The sequence below is a fragment of the Puma concolor genome, chromosome C2 (genome assembly GCF_028749965.1).
Source record: "Puma concolor isolate L17-30 chromosome C2, mPumCon1.1.hap2, whole genome shotgun sequence".
NCBI classification, from domain to species: Eukaryota; Metazoa; Chordata; class Mammalia; order Carnivora; family Felidae; genus Puma; species Puma concolor.
Genome location: NC_141675.1, coordinates 2505417 through 2524857, shown reverse-complemented (window position 1 = coordinate 2524857; position 19441 = coordinate 2505417). Strand labels below are relative to the sequence as shown.

At 46.0% G+C, this 19441-nt stretch overlaps 1 protein-coding gene across 1 annotated transcript; it reads left to right on the top strand.

Moving 5' to 3' along the window:
- Window positions 1-439: 439 nt before the first annotated feature.
- LOC147577044 (uncharacterized) lies at window positions 440-12653 on the top strand. The gene is made up of 3 exons (XM_086675774.1): window positions 440-697; window positions 758-2372; window positions 12513-12653. The coding sequence occupies exons 2-3, from the start codon at window positions 786-788 to the stop codon at window positions 12651-12653; spliced, it is 1728 nt and encodes a 575-aa protein (XP_086531900.1). The 5' UTR covers window positions 440-697; window positions 758-785.
- Window positions 12654-19441: the final 6788 nt, after the last annotated feature.

Below are 19441 nucleotides of genomic sequence, written 5' to 3'. Positions count from 1 at the left end.
CATCCAACTCTTGATTTCTGCTCAAGTCATGATTGCATGTGAAAGGGCCGGCCTACGCCAGCCGACTCCATCTTGTTCTGTGTCCTTCACCTTGACCACACCTCCTCCCCTTGAGTAACCCCCCCTCACCTGCCTAACAGGACTCGACCCTTCCCCAGGACCCTTCCCCAGCCAATCGGCTGAGGCCATAGCCATTACCTCACCAACTGCCCCCAGGCCCCAATAAAACCTTTGTCCTTTTGAAACTCTCTCTCTCTTTCCCTGGTATCTCACTGCTGCGTCGGTGCAGGTAGGGGACTGAGCTCGAGCTAGCTCGAATAAAGGCTCTTTGCTTTTGCATCGGACTCGGCTCCCTAGTGGTCTTTGGGGATCATGAATTCTGGGCATAACATTTGGGGGCTCGGCCCGGGATCCCCAAGAACCCCGAGGGACCCCCGACCCGGAGAGCCTGACTGGCCATGGTTAGTGTCTGTTTGTTCTGTCTTTTCTGTGTGAGCTCATTTCTGGAATTCTGGTAGTGCCCGACGCGGTCTAAGTGGACGCACTGGAGGACCACGGGCCGGGAGTTTCGGAAGACGTTCCGATTCTCCCTTCTGGAGGGACGTGGAATCCCCTCAAAGGTCTGAGACGAGGCGGGTCGCTCCCGCTGGTCGGCGTGAGGCCATCGTCTTTGGAGGGACGTGGAATCCCCTCATCGGTTTTGGAGGGACGTGGAATCCCCTCATCGGTTTTGGAGGGACATGGAGTCCCCTCAAAGGTCTAAGCTAGCTTGCAGTTTTGCTTCCATGGAGTTGGAAGACTTTCTAGGGGCCCTCTGTTTGTCTGTTTTTGTGTTTCTCTGTTTTGTTCTGTGGACTTACTGGACGGACGTTATGGGACAGACTCAGACTACTCCTCTAAGTATTATGATTGATCACTTTAAGGATGTGAGGGGAAGAGCTAACAACCTCAGTGTGGAAGTCCGAAAGGGTCGGTTGCAGTTTTTTTGTTCTAGCGAGTGGCCAACTTTCAATGTCGGATGGCCACCAGAGGGGACCTTCGACCTCCCTACCATCCACCGAGCCAGGAGTATCATCTCTCAGCCTAAGGCGGGCCATCTTGATCAGCTCCCTTACATTATCACTTGGCAGGACCTTGTAGAAGACCCACCCTCTTGGTTTAAGCCCTTCCTAACCCTGCTCCCTCCGGAGCCAAAACCCATTCTTGCTTTGCAGGAGACAGAGAAGAGGAAAAGTCTTACCCAGCCTTCAGCACCCCTCTTCCCTGTCCTACAGGGGGGTACTGAAGAAGAATTAATTTTTCCTCCCCCGTATAACCCCTCTAGGATGCCGGAAGAACACCATCCTCCCCCTCCGGGGGAGGCAGACGCTGTTCCGAGAGCGGGAGGCGGAAACGCTCCAGGGGGAAGCCCGCCCTTTACCAGACAAAGGGCTCAGAGGGGGCAATCCGCCTCCGCCGCCGACTCCACTATTCTGCCCCTGCGAGCCACCGGACCCCCAGACGCGGAGGGGAATCAGCCCCATCACTATTGGCCTTTCGCCACTAGTGACCTCTACAATTGGAAAGCTCAGAATCCTAAGTTTTCCGAGAAACCGGCAGGGCTTATTGATTTATTAGACTCTGTTCTTTTTACCCATCAGCCCACGTGGGATGATTGCCAGCAGCTTTTGCAGGTCCTGTTCACGACTGAAGAAAGAGAAAGAATCCTCAGTGGGGCCCGGAAACTAGTTCCAGGCGCAGACGGGAATCCCACCACCAACCAGGCTCAGATAGATGCCTCCTTCCCCTTAACTCGGCCCCAGTGGGATTTCAACACGGCAGAAGGTAAGGAGAGGCTCCGGGTCTACCGCCAGACTCTAATGGGGGGTCTCCGAATGGCTGCTAGAAAGCCAACCAATTTGGCCAAGGTAGGAAATGTACAACAGGGAAAAGATGAATCTCCGGCTGCCTTTTTAGAACGGATCATGGAGGCATTCCGTACCTATACCCCCATGGATCCAGAGGCTCCGGAAAGCAAGGCAGCTGTTATCATGGCCTTTGTAAACCAATCGGCCAAAGACATTAGGAGAAAATTACAGAAAATAGATAGACTAGGAGAAAAAAGTCTGCAGGACTTACTGGTGGTAGCCGAAAAGGTATATAATAACCGGGAGCCTCCTGAGGACAAGCAGGCTCGCGCCATGGTGGCTGCCAGCAGTAAGCAGACTCGAGACCTGGCCAGAATACTACTAGCTACCACTGCTGACTTCCCCGAGGAACGAGACCGCCGTCTCCGGCAGCTGGCAGACGACGCAAGAAAAGGTAAAGGAACCACCAAGGAGGGGGAAGCAGAGGCTGCAGAAGGATCAATGTGCATACTGCAAGGAGATAGGGCATTGGGCCCGAGATTGTCCAAAAAGGGCCGGCGGGGAGGGAAGCAAGACTGATCGAGTAAAAGTCCTAGAGCTAGATGAACTAAGTGATTAGGGGAGTCGGGGTTCGGACCCTCTCCCCGAACCCAGGGTAACTCTTAAAGTGGAGGGGACCCCTATTGACTTCCTTGTCGACACCGGAGCACAACATTCGGTCCTCCGCACCCCACAAGGAAAACTAGCCAGCAAGAAGTCCTGGGTACAAGGGGCAACTGGTATGAGCCAATATTCATGGACTACCCGAAGAACAGTAGATTTGGGAACGGGCCGGGTATCCCACTCCTTTATGGTAATACCAGAATGCCCCTACCCGCTGTTAGGACGGGACTTACTGACCAAGATTGGAGCTCAGATAACTTTCAGACAAGGGGGGGCCTCAGGTCACCGATGGCAAGGGCCACCCCATCCAGGTCCTGACCATGAAACTGGAGGATGAATACCTCCTCCACCAGGAGGCGCTCCTGAGAGAGGAGCGCTAATTATTAATATAGACAGAATTCCCCTCGGTTTGGGCAGAGACAGGGGGGATGGGACTAGCCGCTCACAGGACCCCAGTCCTGGTAGAGCTCAAGCCAGGAGAGAGTCCGGTAAGGATCAAACAATACCCCATGTCTCAGGAGGCCCGGAAGGGGATCCAGCCACACATCCGGAGACTACGAAGCCTAGGGGTACTAGTTCCTTGCCAGTCTGCCTGGAACACCCCCTTACTGCCGGTCAAAAAGCCTCACACAAATGACTACCGACCGGTACAAGACCTCCGGGAAGTAAATAAGAGGGTCGCGGACATACACCCAACTGTTCCCAACCCATATACTCTCTTGAGCTCCTTAGCGCCCTCCAGGGTCTGGTATACTGTAGTAGATTTAAAGGACGCCTTCTTCAGTCTGCCGTTGGCACCCCAGAGCCAACCCTTGTTCGCCTTCGAGTGGCATGATCCAGAGGAGGGCTACAATGGGCAACTCACCTGGACACGGCTACCTCAGGGATTCAAAAATTCACCCACCATCTTCGACGAGGCACTACACGAGGACCTGGTATTTACAGACACCTTCTCTGGCTGGGTGGAGGCATACCCAACCAAGCATGAAACGGCTCAGACGGTGGCTAAGAAGCTACTAGAAGACATCTTACTCAGGTATGGTTTTCCTGCCATGGTAGGATCAGACAATGGACCAGCTTTTATCTCGCAGGTAACACAGGCAGTAGCCAAGGCGGTGGGGGCAAACTGGAAATTACATTGTGCTTATAGGCCCCAGAGCTCAGGACAGGTAGAAAGAATGAATAGAACCCTAAAAGAGACCCTTACCAAATTAACCATGGAGACTGGCGGGGACCGAGTGAGTCTCCTACCGTACGCCCTTTACCGGGTTAGAAACACTCCTTACACTCTGGGTTTTACTCCCTACGAGATCATGTTTGGCAGGCCACCCCCTGTTATTCCCAACCTTCGAGCTGAACTTCTTGCTGAGTTTAAAGATCAAGAACTTTTTCTTTCCTTGAGCGGGCTCCAGAGGGCGCACGAGGACATTTAGCCGCGCCTCCGTGCCATCTACGAGGCTGGCCCGATCGCGACACCTCATCAGTACAGGCCGGGAGACTGGGTCTACGTCAAGAGGCACCACCGAGAGACTCTCGAGCCGCGCTGGAAGGGACCCTACATCGTGGTGTTGACAACCCCCACCGCTCTCAAGGTAGACGGCATCGTGACCTGGGTCCATCACACCCACGCTCAGCCAGCGGACCCCTCCTCGATCTGGAAGGACGTTGTCACGCGATGGGCCATCAGTCGGGACCAACACAACCCGCTCAAGCTCAAGCTACAGCGCATTTGACCTACCTAATATTGGTAACTCTGTTAACTCTGCTTGTCATTGCTCATGCTGCCGGGAATCCCCACGCCCCCAAAACATCACCTGGCAGATCATAGACACCAGCTCGGGGACAATACTTAATCAGACGTCCCAGAGCCACCCCAGGGGCACTTAGTTCCCCAGAACTTTGCGTAAACCTCCAAACTCTGTTCCCCTTGTCACCATAAATGCAGCCGGTCCCATGATTGGGTCCCTAAGCTACATGACAAGGGGGGAATGAAAGGGCCGGCCTACGCCAGCCGACTCCATCTTGTTCTGTGTCCTTCACCTTGACCACACCTCCTCCCCTTGAGTAACCCCCCCTCACCTGCCTAACAGGACTCGACCCTTCCCCAGGACCCTTCCCCAGCCAATCGGCTGAGGCCATAGCCATTACCTCACCAACTGCCCCCAGGCCCCAATAAAACCTTTGTCCTTTTGAAACTCGCTCTCTTTCCCTGGTATCTCACCGCTGCGTCGGTGCAGGTAGGGGATTGAGCTCGAGCTAGCTCGAATAAAGGCTCTTTGCTTTTGCATCGGACTCGGCTCCCTAGTGGTCTTTGGGGATCATGAATTCTGGGCATAACACATGCATGGTATGAGATCAAGCCCCACAGCAGGTCCCAGGCTGGATGTGGAGCCTGCTTAAGATTCTGTCTCTCAAAGAAAGAGAGAGAGAGAGAGAGAAGGAGGGAGGGAGGGAGGAAGGAAGGAAGAAAGAAAAGGAAGAAAGAAAGAAAGGAAAGAAAAGGAAGAAAGAAAAGTAAAGAAAGGAAAGAGAAAGAAAAGAAAGAGAAAAGGAAAGAAAGGGAAGGAAGGAAGAAAGAAAGAAAAGGAAGGAAGAAAGGAAAGAAAGAAAAAGGAAAGAAAAGGAAGAAAGAAAGAAAAGTAAAGAAAGGAAAGAAAGAAAAAGGAAAGAAAAGGAAGAAAGGAAAGAAAAGAAAAGAGAAAAAGAAAGAAAGAGAAGGAAAGAAAGGGAAGGAAGGAAGGAAGGAAGGAAGGAAGAAGAAAATTAAAAAGAGCAAATAGGCCAAATGGGGAAAAACAGTAAAAATAATGATACACTCAACAAGTAAAGCACTGAAAAGTGTGACAAAATTGAGATTGAACATAACAATCATAAATGTAATTGGGTTTAAATCAACCATTGAAAGGAGAAGACTTTTATGTTGACTCGCAAAGGAAAACCTAGATATGATAGATGATAAAATTGGCCACAAATTCTTACCCTCCCTTCATCTGTGACTTTGCCGTGTGCAAAATCTTTCCCATCAAGCCGTGGAGTCTTTTCCTCCAGCCCTTAAGTCTGGGTTGTTGCTGTGAATTGCTTTGGCCAGTGGGGCATCAGCAGTTGGAATGCAAGTGACCCTTCAGTCATCAGGGCTGGTCCCTTCGTGCTGCACTTGAGACCCTGTGACTTCTGAGTGTGCAGTTTAGCCTGCTGGATTACGAAAGACCCATGGCCCAGTCACTCTCCCAGCCCTAGCTGACAACCAGCTAGCTGTTAGACGTGTGAGCAAAGCTATCAGAGAATCCAGCCACCGGCCAGCCCCATTGCTGACCTCAAACACATGAGCAAGCCCAGCAGAGATCAGCTGAGCCAGCCCAGACGACACGCGCCAACCAAACAACAGAATTATGAGCTGAATGGCTCTTGATTTAAGCCACTAAGTTCTGGTATGGTTTATGATGCCTCAAAGGTCACCTAGAGGCGATACACTTAAACGAAGTGATTCAGAAAGGATAAATAAGACTAGACAAAGATACACAAGACAAACGAAACAATAAGAATGCAAAGGTGGTTATCTTGCTGTCAGACGATGCAAGCCAAAAAGACTTAAAACACGATGGAGGCCACTTCACCATACTAAAGGATGACGTTTTCCAGAAAAAAAAAAAAAAGGCTACAATTAAAAGTTTTTAATAACTGTGTATCAGACAACCTAAAATTCATGTACCAAATACATATGTACCATATGCCAAATAACAACCACCATCAAAAAAAAAAAAAAAACAAAAAAACTACAAGATTAAATTTCCAAGTAATAATTTCGACTCTTTGGGCCAAATCTAAGGGTATTAAAAGGAATATTGCCCAGGAATGATCCGAAGAAGATACATTTGGAAGCAAGGTAGGTCGATTAAAAGTAATAATGTGTAATGCGTCATTAAGAGAGACGTGGCCTTGCAAATTATAGGGCAGATGAAAAAGTATACTCCACTTTGATGTCAGGGTGTACTCTATGAAAATTAATATTCGTCTTTGGGAGGTGATGATTCAACAGTAACCTCCAGCACCTTTAAGAGAACAAAGTGACTCATCCACAAGTCCCAGAAGTGAGTTCTTTCACCCACTTTGTAATTTGTGTGGGGCCTGGCTAGTCCAAGTTCCCCACGGTCACTCGGACTATGAGAGGACTTCACTGCTTTTACTCCCCAGGGCATTTGTGTAGTGGTTCTCAGGGAGAAGTAATTCTGTCCCCCAGAGAACATTCAGCAGTGTCTGGGACATTTTGGGTTTTAACAACTCGAGGGGGTGGAGGATGACAGGGGAGGGATGCTGCTGGCATCCGGAGGGTAGAGTAGAAGCCAGTGATGCTACCTACACGCACTGTACTGGGCCCCACAGCAAAAACTGACCCAGCCTAAAATGTCAGTAGTCCCGAGGGTGAGATTCACTCTTGGGAAATGTACTGTTCAGAACAGGCTCCGAATTGTGAGGATACTGCCGGGAATACAGTCCAATCCGTTGGAAGGGGTGGGCTGTTTCAAAGAATGAACGAAGACCGGCTTTGAGAGGGGAGAAAGAAGCATTGTTGACAGAGATTGGTGCCTAAAAATAGGGGACGAGAATTAGGAAATAGAGTATAACAATGAGCATTGAATTTCATAAGGACTGTTCCGTTAAACTAAGGAGAAAGGCATTGTCATTCTTTTTATTGCCCCAATTCTTACCAAAGGGAGATTGAGGAAACAAGGAACTGGCCCCTCACTCACACCTCTTCTGACCACAGAAAGAGGAAGCTTCATTCTGTCCTGGTGACTGTTTCCAGAAGTTCCAAGCGGTGACTGGCAACACGACAAGTGTTCATGCAGAGATGAGAGCACCAAAGAGGAATATATGTGTGAAGAGCCGGGTACAGATACAACTAAGGAGTTTAAGACAAGCTTTTTCTGGTAGACCTCAAGGTCCGCCTCCCTCCCATACGCCTTCACTTTTTCATCCTTCTTTAATATTCTGATCGGGGGCGCCTGGGTGGCGCAGTCGGTTAAGCATCCGACTTCAGCCAGGTCACGATCTCGCGGTCCGTGAGTTCGAGCCCCGCGTTGGGCTCTGGGCTGATGGCTCGGAGCCTGGAGCCTGTTTCCGATTCTGTGTCTCCCTCTCTCTTTGCCCCTCCCCCGTTCATGCTCTGTCTCTCTCTGTCCCAAAAATAAATAAACGTTGAAAAAATAAAAATAAAAAAAAAATATTCTGATCGTCACCTGGCTGTTCTCACTTCTCTTTGTCCTTCGTCTTAAGCCTTAAGGGATGGATACGTGGCTTGAGCCTTCCATCAGAAGTGTAATCCCATCTTTGAGCCGCAGTAATTCAGAAAAAAAAAAACCACCACAATTCTGGCTTTTGAGAAAAAAGCTTTGCCAGAGGCATCCGAGATGGAAACATTTTGCTCTTTTTTTTTTTTAATGTTTATTTAGTTCCGAAAGAGAGAGTGCAAGCAGGGGAGGGCGGAGACAGGGAGACAGAGAATCTGAAGCAGGCTCCGTGCAGCCAGCCCCACAGGGCAGAGCCCCACCTGGCAGCCTGACACAGGAAGCGCGAGATCGTGACCTAGGCCAAAATTGGACACTCAACCAAGTCAGCCAGCCGGGTGCCCCACATCTTGCTCCTTTGAGAGAATTTCTGACTGCGACCTTCCTTTCCCCAGACGTGATGAGGGAACATTTCTCTGTATGTCAGAGTTCTTCCTTTTGCACAGTAGAAATGAACTGTGGATACTTTAAACAGAAAAGGAATTTGTTAAAGGATTTCAGGGAGTTGAGAGAGTCTCTGGGAAGGCCCGAGAATCAGGCCTCAGGGGGATACAGCAGACTACATCCTACTACGTAACTGTTCCAGAGTTTTGGAGAAACTGCTGGCCCACTGAGCACAAGTACCACACTGGCAAGGGGTGCTGGGCCCTAGGGTCCCCCACCCCACCCCCACCCCCGAGCCTCTGCAACCCTAGCCTGTGCAGCTAGTGCTGCCACCCTTACCTGGAGGGTTTCTGCATGGTTCTTGCAGCCTCGTGTCACTAAGTTGCACTCGAATGTCTGGAAGGGCATCGGCAGAGCTGCGAGGGAGGCTGGGAAACGGAATTTCTGGACTCCGTATTGGTGAATTAAGGATTTGCCGATCAAGGAGAACTCCCTGTAGAAAGGTTTTCAAAGTTGCCCTATGGCATAAAGAATGCACGTGTCGACCGTACTTGGGGAGTTTTTGGTCACCATCCTGGGACCTTGATGGGGAATCAGCCTTTGGATGAAACTGACATGCCAGAAGTCAGAGAGGAGAACTCTAAAGAAACCGATACGTCACGGCGTTGCTGAATCAAACCAGAGCTGAAGCCCGTCCTGTCTCTGGGATCCGGTCCACCACCCAGCAAATCCCCGTTGTTTGAACCTGTTTGAGTTGGGTTTTGTATTACCTACAAATGAATCCACCTTAAATTAAATGATATACAAACAAAAAATAGTTGGAAAACGTTCATGAATTTTTAGCAGTCTTGACAATTTTATCCTGCTCCTTATTAACCTGTTAGATGAAAAGTAGCATCTCTCTATGTTTTTAATCGTCATGTTTAATAAATTGTTTATGAATGAAATAAAAACTCTTTTTAAGTGTGAGTTATTTCTGTTGTTTCTGTTAGCTGCTTGATTTTAGCCTTTTGCCATTTTTCTATTGGGTTACTCATTTCTTATTGAGTTGTAAGTGCTCATAGTGTGTATATATATATACAGTATATCTATATATATCTATATATATATATCTATATATATACAGTATATCTATATATATATCTATATATATCTATATCTATATATATATACTATATATATAATATAATATACTATACTATATATATACTATACTATATATATATATACACTATAGGTTCTACTATATATATACTATACTATATATATATAGTATATATATATATATATATATATATATATACTATAGGTTCTACTACGTATGTATTTAACCGGTATACATAATACATCATATGTACTGTATGCTTCTGTCCTTCCATGGTAGGCTCAGGAAGAGAACCCAAAGGATTAGCCTTGCTTATAATTGGCTTTAAGAATGAAACATGGAGGGGCGCCTGGGTGGCTCAGTCGGTTAAGCGTCCGACTTCGGCTCAGGTCATGATCTCACGGTTTGTGAGTTGGAACCCCCCGTGGGGCTCTGTGCTGACAGCTCGGAGCCTGGAGCCTGCTTTGGATTCTGTATCTCCCTCTCTCTCTGCCCACCCACCCCCACTCACGCTCTGTCTCTCTCTATCAAAAAATGAATAAACATTAAAAAAATTTAAAAAAGAATGAAACATGGACAATTTAATAAAGTTGCAAGATACAAAATGTATAAAAATCAATTGCATTCCTATACACTATTGGAACTATTGGAGAGAAATTAAGAAAGCAATCTCATTTACAATAGTATCAAAAATAATAAAATACTTAGGAATAAATTTAACCAAGGAGATGAAAAAGCTACACACTCAAAACTATAAAACACCGATGAAAGACAGTAAAGAACACATGCAAGAATGTAAAGCTAGCCTGTGTTCACGGATTAGAAGAGTTGTATCATTAAAATATCCATAATGCCCAGAGCCATCTATAGATTTAATGCAATCTATCAAAATTCCAATGGCATTTTTTACAGAAATAGAAAAAGTAATCCTAAAATTCATATGAAATTACAAAAGACTCCAAATAGCCCCCAAAATCTGGAGAATGAACAAAGCTGGAGGCTTGCTTGCTTTCTTTCTCTCTTTTCTTTTTCTTTTTTAAATGTTTTTACTTATTTTTGATGGAGACAGAGAGACAGAGCATGAGTGGGGGAGGAGCAGAGAGAGAGGGAGACACAGAATTCAAAGCAGGCTCCAGGCTCTAAGCTGTCAGCACAGAGCCCAATGTGGGGCTCGAACCCACAAACTGTGAGATCATGACCTGAGCCGAAGCCCTACGCTCAACCAACTGAGCCACCCAGGCGCCCCTCTTTTCTTTTCTTTTAAGAGATAGAGGGAGGGAGAGAGAGAATCCTTAGAAAGCTCCACCTCGGTGCCCAGTTACAGGGTCTTGATCTCCAGCCCATGAGATCATGACCTGAGCTGAAATCAAGAGTCAGTTGCTTAACCAACTGAGCCACCCAGGCGCCCCTGGAGGCATCACTGTTTCTGATTTAAAGCTATATTACAAAACTATAGCAATCAAATCCGTGTAGTATTGGCATAAATACCAGATACATAGATCAATGGAACATAACAGAGAGCACAGAAATAAATCTGTTTGCATTTGGTCAATTAATTTTTGACAAAGGAGCCAAGAGTATACAATGAGGAAAGGATAGTCCCATCAATAAATGGTGTTGGGAAAATCATATATCCACCTGCAAAAGAATGAAACTAGATCCCTATCTTAGACTATACCAAAACATCAACTCAAAACGGATTAATGACTTGAATTTATGACCGGAAACCATAGGGGATGCCTGGGTGGGTCAGTCGGTTGGGCGTCCGACTTTGGCTCAGGTCATGATCTCGCAGTTTGTGGGTTCGAGCCCTACGTCAGGCTCTGTGCTGACGGCTCAGAGCCTGGAGCCTGCTTCGGATTCTGTGTCTCCCTCTCTCTCTGACCCTCCCCCGCTTATGCTCTGTCTCTCTCTGTCTCAAAAATAAATAAACGTTAAAAAAAAAAAAAGACTGGAAACCATAAAACTCTTAGAAGAAAACATAGGAGATAAGCTCCTTGATATTGGTCTCGGTGATCATTTTTTGGACTGGACACCAAGAGCAAAGGCAACAGAAGCAAAAATAAAGAAGTGAGACTATATCAAACTAAAAAGCACAGAATAAGAAACCATCAACAAAACTAAAAGGCAACCTTTGGAATAGGAGAAAATATTTACAAACCATATGTCCAATAAGGGCTAATATCCAAAATATATAAGGAACTCATCAACTCAATGGCAAAAACAAGCAAAACATATAACTCAATAAAAAAAAAACAAACCAGGCAGAAGACCTGAATAGACATTTTCCCAAAGAAAACATACAAATGGCCAATGGGTACATGTAAAGATGCTCACTAATCATCAGGGAAATGCAAACCAAAACTACAGTGAGATATCGTCCCATACCTGTTAGAACAGCTATTGTCAAAAAGACGAGAAATACTAAATGCTAGCAAGGATGTGGAGAAAAGGCAACCCTTGCACATTTGTTGGAGGTACAAACTGGTACAGCCACTCTGGAAAACCAAATGAAGTTTCATCAAGAAGTTAGAAGTAGAACTACCCTGTGATCCAGCAATCCTACTTTTGGGCATGTATGCAAAGTAACAAAATCATCAGCTCAAAGAGGTGTCTGTACCCCAATAGTCATCACAGCATGGTATGGAAACAACCTAAGTGTCTAGGATTTTATGCCTATAATGTTTATAAATACCTTTTTCTATGTATATTTTATATTTATAAAATAAATATATATTATATATTGAAATAAGATAATATATATTTAATTATATATATATATATATATATATATATATATATATATATATATATTCAGCCATAAAAAGAAGGTAACCCTGCCATATGCAACAACATGAGTGAACATGGAAGGCATCACCCTAAGTGAAATAAACCAGACAGAGGAGGACAAACAGTGCATTGTATCATTTATGTGTGGACTCAAGAAAAGAATTAAAAAGCAAAACTCATAGAAACATAGTAGAATAGTGGTTGCCAGAGGCTGGGAAGGGGGGAGATAAGGGCAGCTTGGCAAAGGGCACAAACTTTCCCTTACGAGAGGAACAAGGTCCGAGGATCTACCGATGGCACGATGCCTATAGTTTAAACTACCGAATTATGTAGTTGAAATCTGCTGAGAGAACTTAGGTGTTCTCACACTGACACAAAAGCGATGGAAGGTGGGAATCCTTTCACAGCGTATAAAGCCTCACATTGAACACCTCCCAGAAGCCTCCAGAAGTCTTCGGGAAACTTTGCAAACCTTCTCCCAGCAAACTCTTGTACCAAAGAACGGGACAAGAGGAGCAGCCTCGACCACCCCCCAGGGTGCCAGCTCCACCTTTCCCCTGCTTCCCTTACTCCACCTGATTGAAAGGAATCCTCCTTCCAGAACAAAGGAGTAGTGGGAGACCTCGACTAACAGAGATACAGCTGTCCCTTTGTTTTTTAAGTTGACGTATTTATTGTTTTTAGTAGTCCCTACACAAAATGTAGAGGGGCTCGAACTCACAACCCAGAGATCACAAGTCGCATGCTCTTCCGACTGAGCCAGCCAGGTGCCCCACGGCTATTAATTTTAAATGGTAGTTTCTCTACTAACTAAAACAAAAATTCTACCTTGCCGAGCGGCTTATTATATACAAAAATGGGATTTCAGGGGCGCTGTGAGGGCTGTGGCTCAATGAGCAGAGCCGGTCTGTAGGGGTAGGGCAGTCCCGAGCTCTCAGCCTGCCCCCCCTGCCAGCCAGAGCCCCCCAGCCCAGCGAGAGCCCCGCCCGGGTGGCCCCAGCAGCAGCACCCAGGTGGGTGAACACCCACATCCACGACCTCACCGCAGGCGGCACCGGTCAGGACAAGACCATCGCGGGCTATGAGGAGTCGCCCTCGGTCTGGGCCACCGTCCCGGGAAAAACAAACATCCGTCAACACCATGCCAGCTGAGACCGGTGTCCCGGTTGGCCAGGACCAGTCAGGTTTTTTCGTGAATAGGCTGACACCCGGGAGCCAGAAATGTTCTTTTAATCCGGACTCGCTGCTGCAGGACGGGGGGGTTTACCGTGGGTTTTCATACCGGGAGCACCCGCACAGCTCCACTTTCAGCGTCACTGTCACCGTGACTTCCGAGACGCCCATCCTGCTGAGGGACAAGGGTGTCCAGGGTGGTGCGATCGACAAGAAAGGTTACGAAATGGCCTCCCACGCGTCAGCATGGCCGGTACTGACCTGTCTGCCCACCTCTCCCTACTGCTTTTTCACCCCTCTCCTTCCCATACGCAGGCACCGGTTTTATTTGGGGGGCCATTACCCCACATGAGCTGGGGGCTGGGGCTGGATGGACCGACACCTCCCCCTACCCATACCCCTCCTCCGTGTGGTCGGAAAAGTGCTTTGTTTCGTTTTTCCTGAATAAAAAAGATCCACTAACAAAGAAACACAAACAAAATGGGATTTTCCCACACATACTGTTTTAAGTTTGTTTACTTACTTGAGGCATTATCCAGTGGATAAGAACGTCTAGTACCCCAGTGTCTTAGTCTGCCTCAGCTGCTATGACAAAAATACCATAGACTGGGGATTGAACAACGATGTATTCCTCACAGTTCTTTTTTTCTTTTAATGGGCATTTATTTTTGAGAGAGAGAGAGGCAGACTCAGAATCCGAAGCAGGCTGCAGGCTCTGAGCTGTCCGCGCAGAGCCCTACGCCCACGTGGGGCTCAAACCCACCGACCGTGAGATCATGACCTGAGCCGCAGTCGGACGCTTAACCGACTGAGCCACCCGGGCGCCCCGATTCTTCACAGTCCTGGGGGCTGGAAAGTCCCACACTGAGGTGCTGACATATTTCATACTTGGCGAGGGCCCTCTTCCTAGTTTGCAGACGGCCGTCTCATATCCTCACATGGTGGGGAGGAGTCAGAAGCAAGTCTCCTGAGTCTCTTCTTATAAAGGCACTACTCTCATCATGATCTGTTTCTTCCCCAAAGCGCCACCTCCAAATACCCTCACGTTGGGGATTAGGGTTTCGACATATGAACGTTGGCACAAACGTGTCGGCGGCCAACAAACTTTGAATTCCGACTTCAACATGTGTTATCTGTGTGACCTTGGGCCGTTTGTTCAACATCTCCAAGCGTCACTCTTCACATCTAAAGGTAAGTAATACTACCTACCCCAAAGGTTTACTGCAGAAATTAAATAAAATATATTGAATACTCGACAGGTTACCTGGCGCACAGTAAGTACTCAATGCTAGCTGCTATTGCTATAATTATTATTTTATTGTCATTGCTTAAAGCCTTTCTTTGTATCCTCTCAAAGTCTGGAAGGAGAAATAGTTCATCCCTAGAAAGAAATCAACCTTACCGGTAACAAAGCGTAGAGTCCAGAGAATCATTTTTTAAAACTTTTTCTTTTCCACCAAATCTCACTTCAGTTCCCCATGAGTCAGCTTCTTAACAATACTAGCCACTTTTTAGACCATAATTTTTATGCCATAACTTTTTTAAGTTTCGCTATTTATTTTTGGGAGAGAGAGAGAAGGAGCATGAGAGCAGGGAAGGCACAGAGGGAGAGGAAGACAGAAAATTCCAAGCAGGCACAGAGATGCTGAGAGCAGTCACTGCTCAGAGACTGACGTGGGACTCGAACTCAAGAGCCATGAGATCATGACCTGAGCTGAAGTCAGACACTGAACCAACTAAGCCACCCAGGTGCCCCAGGACATAACCATTTTTTACAGTTTTTGATCTGACTTGCAAAATTACGCCCCATCCAGAAGAATGTATGACTTTACATTTCTATCAACGGTGTATAAAAGTGGTGAAAACTTAACCAACATTGGCTGTATTTTTTTTAATCTTCACCAATTGAAAAAGTGAAAAATAATCTCTCACAGTTTTAATTTGCATGTATTTTCTTTCTAGGAAGGCTATGGGGTTTTTCATGTCTCCCACCCATTATTGTATTCGTTTGTGCATTACTGGTTTTAGTTTTTCTTTTGAAGAATTTGAGTTTTTTCATATTGATTTGTAAGAGTTTCTAAGTATATATTTATATTATAATGATAATAGCCTTATTCCCCAGTTTTTTGTGTTTTTTTTTTTTGCCTTCAAAATTGATTTATGGAGCTTAAAAGCACCAGGTTTCTGACATACAGAATTTTATACAGTTAGAGCCCCAAGCATTGTGAAGTAATGGAACATTAAAAACAAAGAGACAATATTCTGAGTGTCTGGGGGTGGGGGCAGGGGGAAGGTCACATATAAGAAATCATAATAAAAATGACTCTGGGCTTCTCAACAGTGTTTGAAGAAAGAAGACAGTGGAAAAAATGTGTTCAGTGTGTTGAGGGAAAGGACTTCCAACCTAGAATGATATGATCAGCCAAGCAATCAATGTGAAGAATGAATATAGACATTTTAAGACTTGTAAGATCTGAAAAGAATCACCACCTGTGTTAGTTTTCTATTGCTGCTGTAGCGTATTGTCACAAATTTAGTGGCTTAAAACAACTCAACGTTATTCTCTTACAGTTCCAGAGATCAGAATTCCCAAATAAAAGCATTGGCAGGGCTGTCCTTCCAGAGTCTCTGGGGGAGAATCAGGTCCTCAACTTCCCTAGCTTCTAGAGACTGCGGCATTTCTTGGCTTGCGGCCCCTTCCTCCATCTATAGAACCAACACTTTCTCTCTCTTTCTCTCTCTCTGTCTCTATCATACCTCCTACCTCCCTTTTAATTACCTACCTCCTATAATTACATTGGAGCCACCTGGATAACCCAGAACAGCCTCCCTATTCTAAGATCCTTAATTTATTCAGATCTGCAGTCTCGTTTGTCACTGAAAGATATAGATTTACAAGTTTCAGAGATTAGAATGCGGACATCTTTGGGGAGCCATTATTCTATGTACTACCCTACCCAGTTAACTTGTTTCCACTAAAACGTAGGAATAATCTGAGAAAGAGTGCTGAAATAGGAGACTCCTCACAGGACAGCAAATAGTGAAGTCATAATGTCCAAATAACAACTGAAAAGCCATCCTGATTGTGACGGTGTGATTTGAGAGACGGGCATGTCAGCTCTGGTCCTCAGGATGTCTCTGCCAGTGTCATTTATTTTTAACTTGATAGAACTATTAGATGATCTGCTTCACCAAAACAGGGAATAAATTTACATGTGTAAACACAGACTACAGACCCAGGAAACTTAACTGAGAAGAAAATCAAAGGGAAATCCAAAGCTGACATCAAAAGAAATTCCTAGGATTATGGTTGCACAGAGGGTCTACAGAGTAACCACCAGGGATGGAAAGGGAAAGAGGTATACAAGAAAAAAAAAAAAAAAAAAAAAAAGATGTTTCCCCAAAGGTTGAAAGCAATAGATTTCAAGGCAATCAACATATATTTTTTTATTGAGGAAAAAATTAAGGACTTCAGCTTTTGGTAATAGCACAACTAGGTGGTTCAGACCAACCCTGCCACCAAAGACAAAGAAAACAACTGGATAGAATATTTAAATAAAACTCCTTGGAGCGCCTGGGCGGCTCAGTCCATTAAACATCTGACTCTTGGTTTCGGCTCAGGTCATGACCTCATGGTTCCCGAGATGGAGCCCGGGGTCAGGATCAGCACGGAGCCTGCTTGGGATTCTCTCTCCCTCGCTCTCTGCCCCTCCCCCACTTGCACTCTCTCTATCTCAAAATAAAAATAAATAAATAAAATAAATAAAGGAAGCACACTTGATCCTGTCGCAAACACACTTAGCACACATGGAACCACCAAAGACCTTATTGACAGGTTTTTTCATTTTATTTACTTCATTTTTTTTTAATGTTTTTATTTATTTTTGAGACAGAGAGAGACAGAGCATGAGCAGGGGAGGGGCAGAGAGAGAGAGGGAGACACAGAATCCCAAGCGGGCTCCAGGCTCCGAGCTGTCAGCACAGAGCCCGACGCGGGGCTCGAACTCACAGACTGTGAGATCATGACCTGAGCCGAAGTCGGACCACCCAACCGACTGAGCCACCCAGGCGCCCCAGGTTTTTTCATTTTAGACAACCTCAAAATAACTGAGGGTCTCACAAGGCATGAACTCCTCCAAGTCGGTCTGGGCAGCACACCCCATGGGGGTTCGGGTGCTTTCCCAATCTTCTTGATAGGAAGGTAAATGACTACATTACCAGAGGTTTGGGACAGCCTAGTTTTGTTAGAGGCTATTCTGTAGGACAACCCACAACCAGATGTCAAATGCTGGATCATTCTGAATGCTGATAGAATGCCGTCCCTGGAAGAGGGCTCCACTTGAAACTTCTCAAACCCAAACCCAATTTGGTAACATTTGAAGCTCTGGCGTGTTTTAGTCCGTAGCCTCCATGTTGCAGACTCTCTCTCTCTCTCTCTCTCCTCCTCCTCCTCCTCCTCCCCCCCCCCCCCCCCCGCCCCCAAGTAAGAGTATAGGCACTCCAGTGGATGTTTAGAATCCTCATCAGCTGGGGCCAGTGTATTAAAGGTCTGATAGCATTTTTCAAATGCTATCATTTGAAAAGCAAGTCCGGCTCTTGAATATTCCCCTAAATACCCTACCTTTCCTAGTTTTTTCATAAATGTGTTTTAATATTACCCTCATGTGTAGTGTGTGCTGTTTCCAATATCCAAATGTTTCTATCATTTGGGCCTATGACTGGACTGATATTTTTCTGCCTTCAGAGGACTAAATTATACCTAGAAATTTTACTCTAGTGTGGGGTCTTTGTACCTACCTGGCTCGATGGTCCATCTTGCTACCGTAAGAAATTCAACTAACGGTTTTGACCCTAGTCTGTTCTTCCAAGTTCTCACCATAAATAGGAACGTCATCAAATAGGAAATATTGGTGTGTGTGTCTGTTGTATTTTTAGGAGAACCGTAGGATGTCGTGTTAGAAATCGTGGCTTATTACTGGGCTGTTAAGGTGTCCTTGAGGCAACCTCGTAAACCCACGTTGTCTGCCTTCCCATGTGATTAGTCATGGGTTGGCTCTTCTCATCAACTACAACAGCAAACAGCATGTCAGAGAAGTCTACCACTGTTGCAGGATCATTTTTGCCATGGTACTTGGGATTCATTGTCTCGCTCCTTCGAAGAATGAAAAGGTGGACATAAAATGAACAGCAGGCAGAAGTTTATTAGGGTGTAAGACTAGAAAGTAAGAATAGGGGCGCCTGGGTGGCTCAGTCGGTTGGGTGTCAGACTTCAGCTGAGGTCATGATCTCACAGTTCGTGAGTTCAAGCCCTGCATCGGGCTCTGTGCTGACAGCTCAGAGCCTAGAGCCTGCTTTGGATTCTGTGTCTGCCTCTCCCCCACTCATGCTCTGTCTCCCTCCATCTCTCAAAAATGAATAAACATTAACAAAAAAATTAAAAAAAAAAAAAAGCAAGAATAGTACGAAAGCTCTTTTGAATGCCCAGGACATTAAGCAAGGGTCCTTGTTTTACAAGGTTTTGGGTAGCCCACCCCTCACCCCTTAACCCCCCCCCCCTTCCCTCTCAGGTCCTACCCTTATTGGCCTGGTAGCTCGAGGTGCTGGCTGGTCCATCCCTGATTGGCTCAATTCCATTACGAGAGATAGCCTAAAACCAAACTTAGGTCTTTTGTCAAATTCCTGAGGGAAACCTCAGGGGGAGTAGGTGGGGCCTGTTACATTCTGAAGAGGAACCTTAAGCCTGAGGGGGTTTACTGTGTTCAGACCTACTCCCAGCATTGTTCCAAAATAGGTGTTTTTCCCCCCCTGGGACCTCAGCTCCTATCCTTTCCCTCTCTATTTTATCCTATCTTTTCCTATCATATCACCCTGTAGTAAGTTCCAGATCCAGTGGTGATCTTGGTTATGATAGCACCTGTATCCGGGGGTACTCCTCCAATTTGGGGAGGGCATTTGTTTAAAATCATATAAGCTACTGTCAACCAATAGGACCCATCTGGCTTTTTCACAGGACAGCCGGGTTGTTCTATGGTGAAATTGTAGGAACACTAATTTTTTCCCTAATTTAAATATGTCCTATTACATGCTTTCCAAGGATGTTTCCTAAATTGGGGGGTCTGTCATCAATTTAGGAATCGAATCGGTCACTAAATACTTCTCAGTCCTTTAGGTATTTCATTTTTATTGGTAAAATG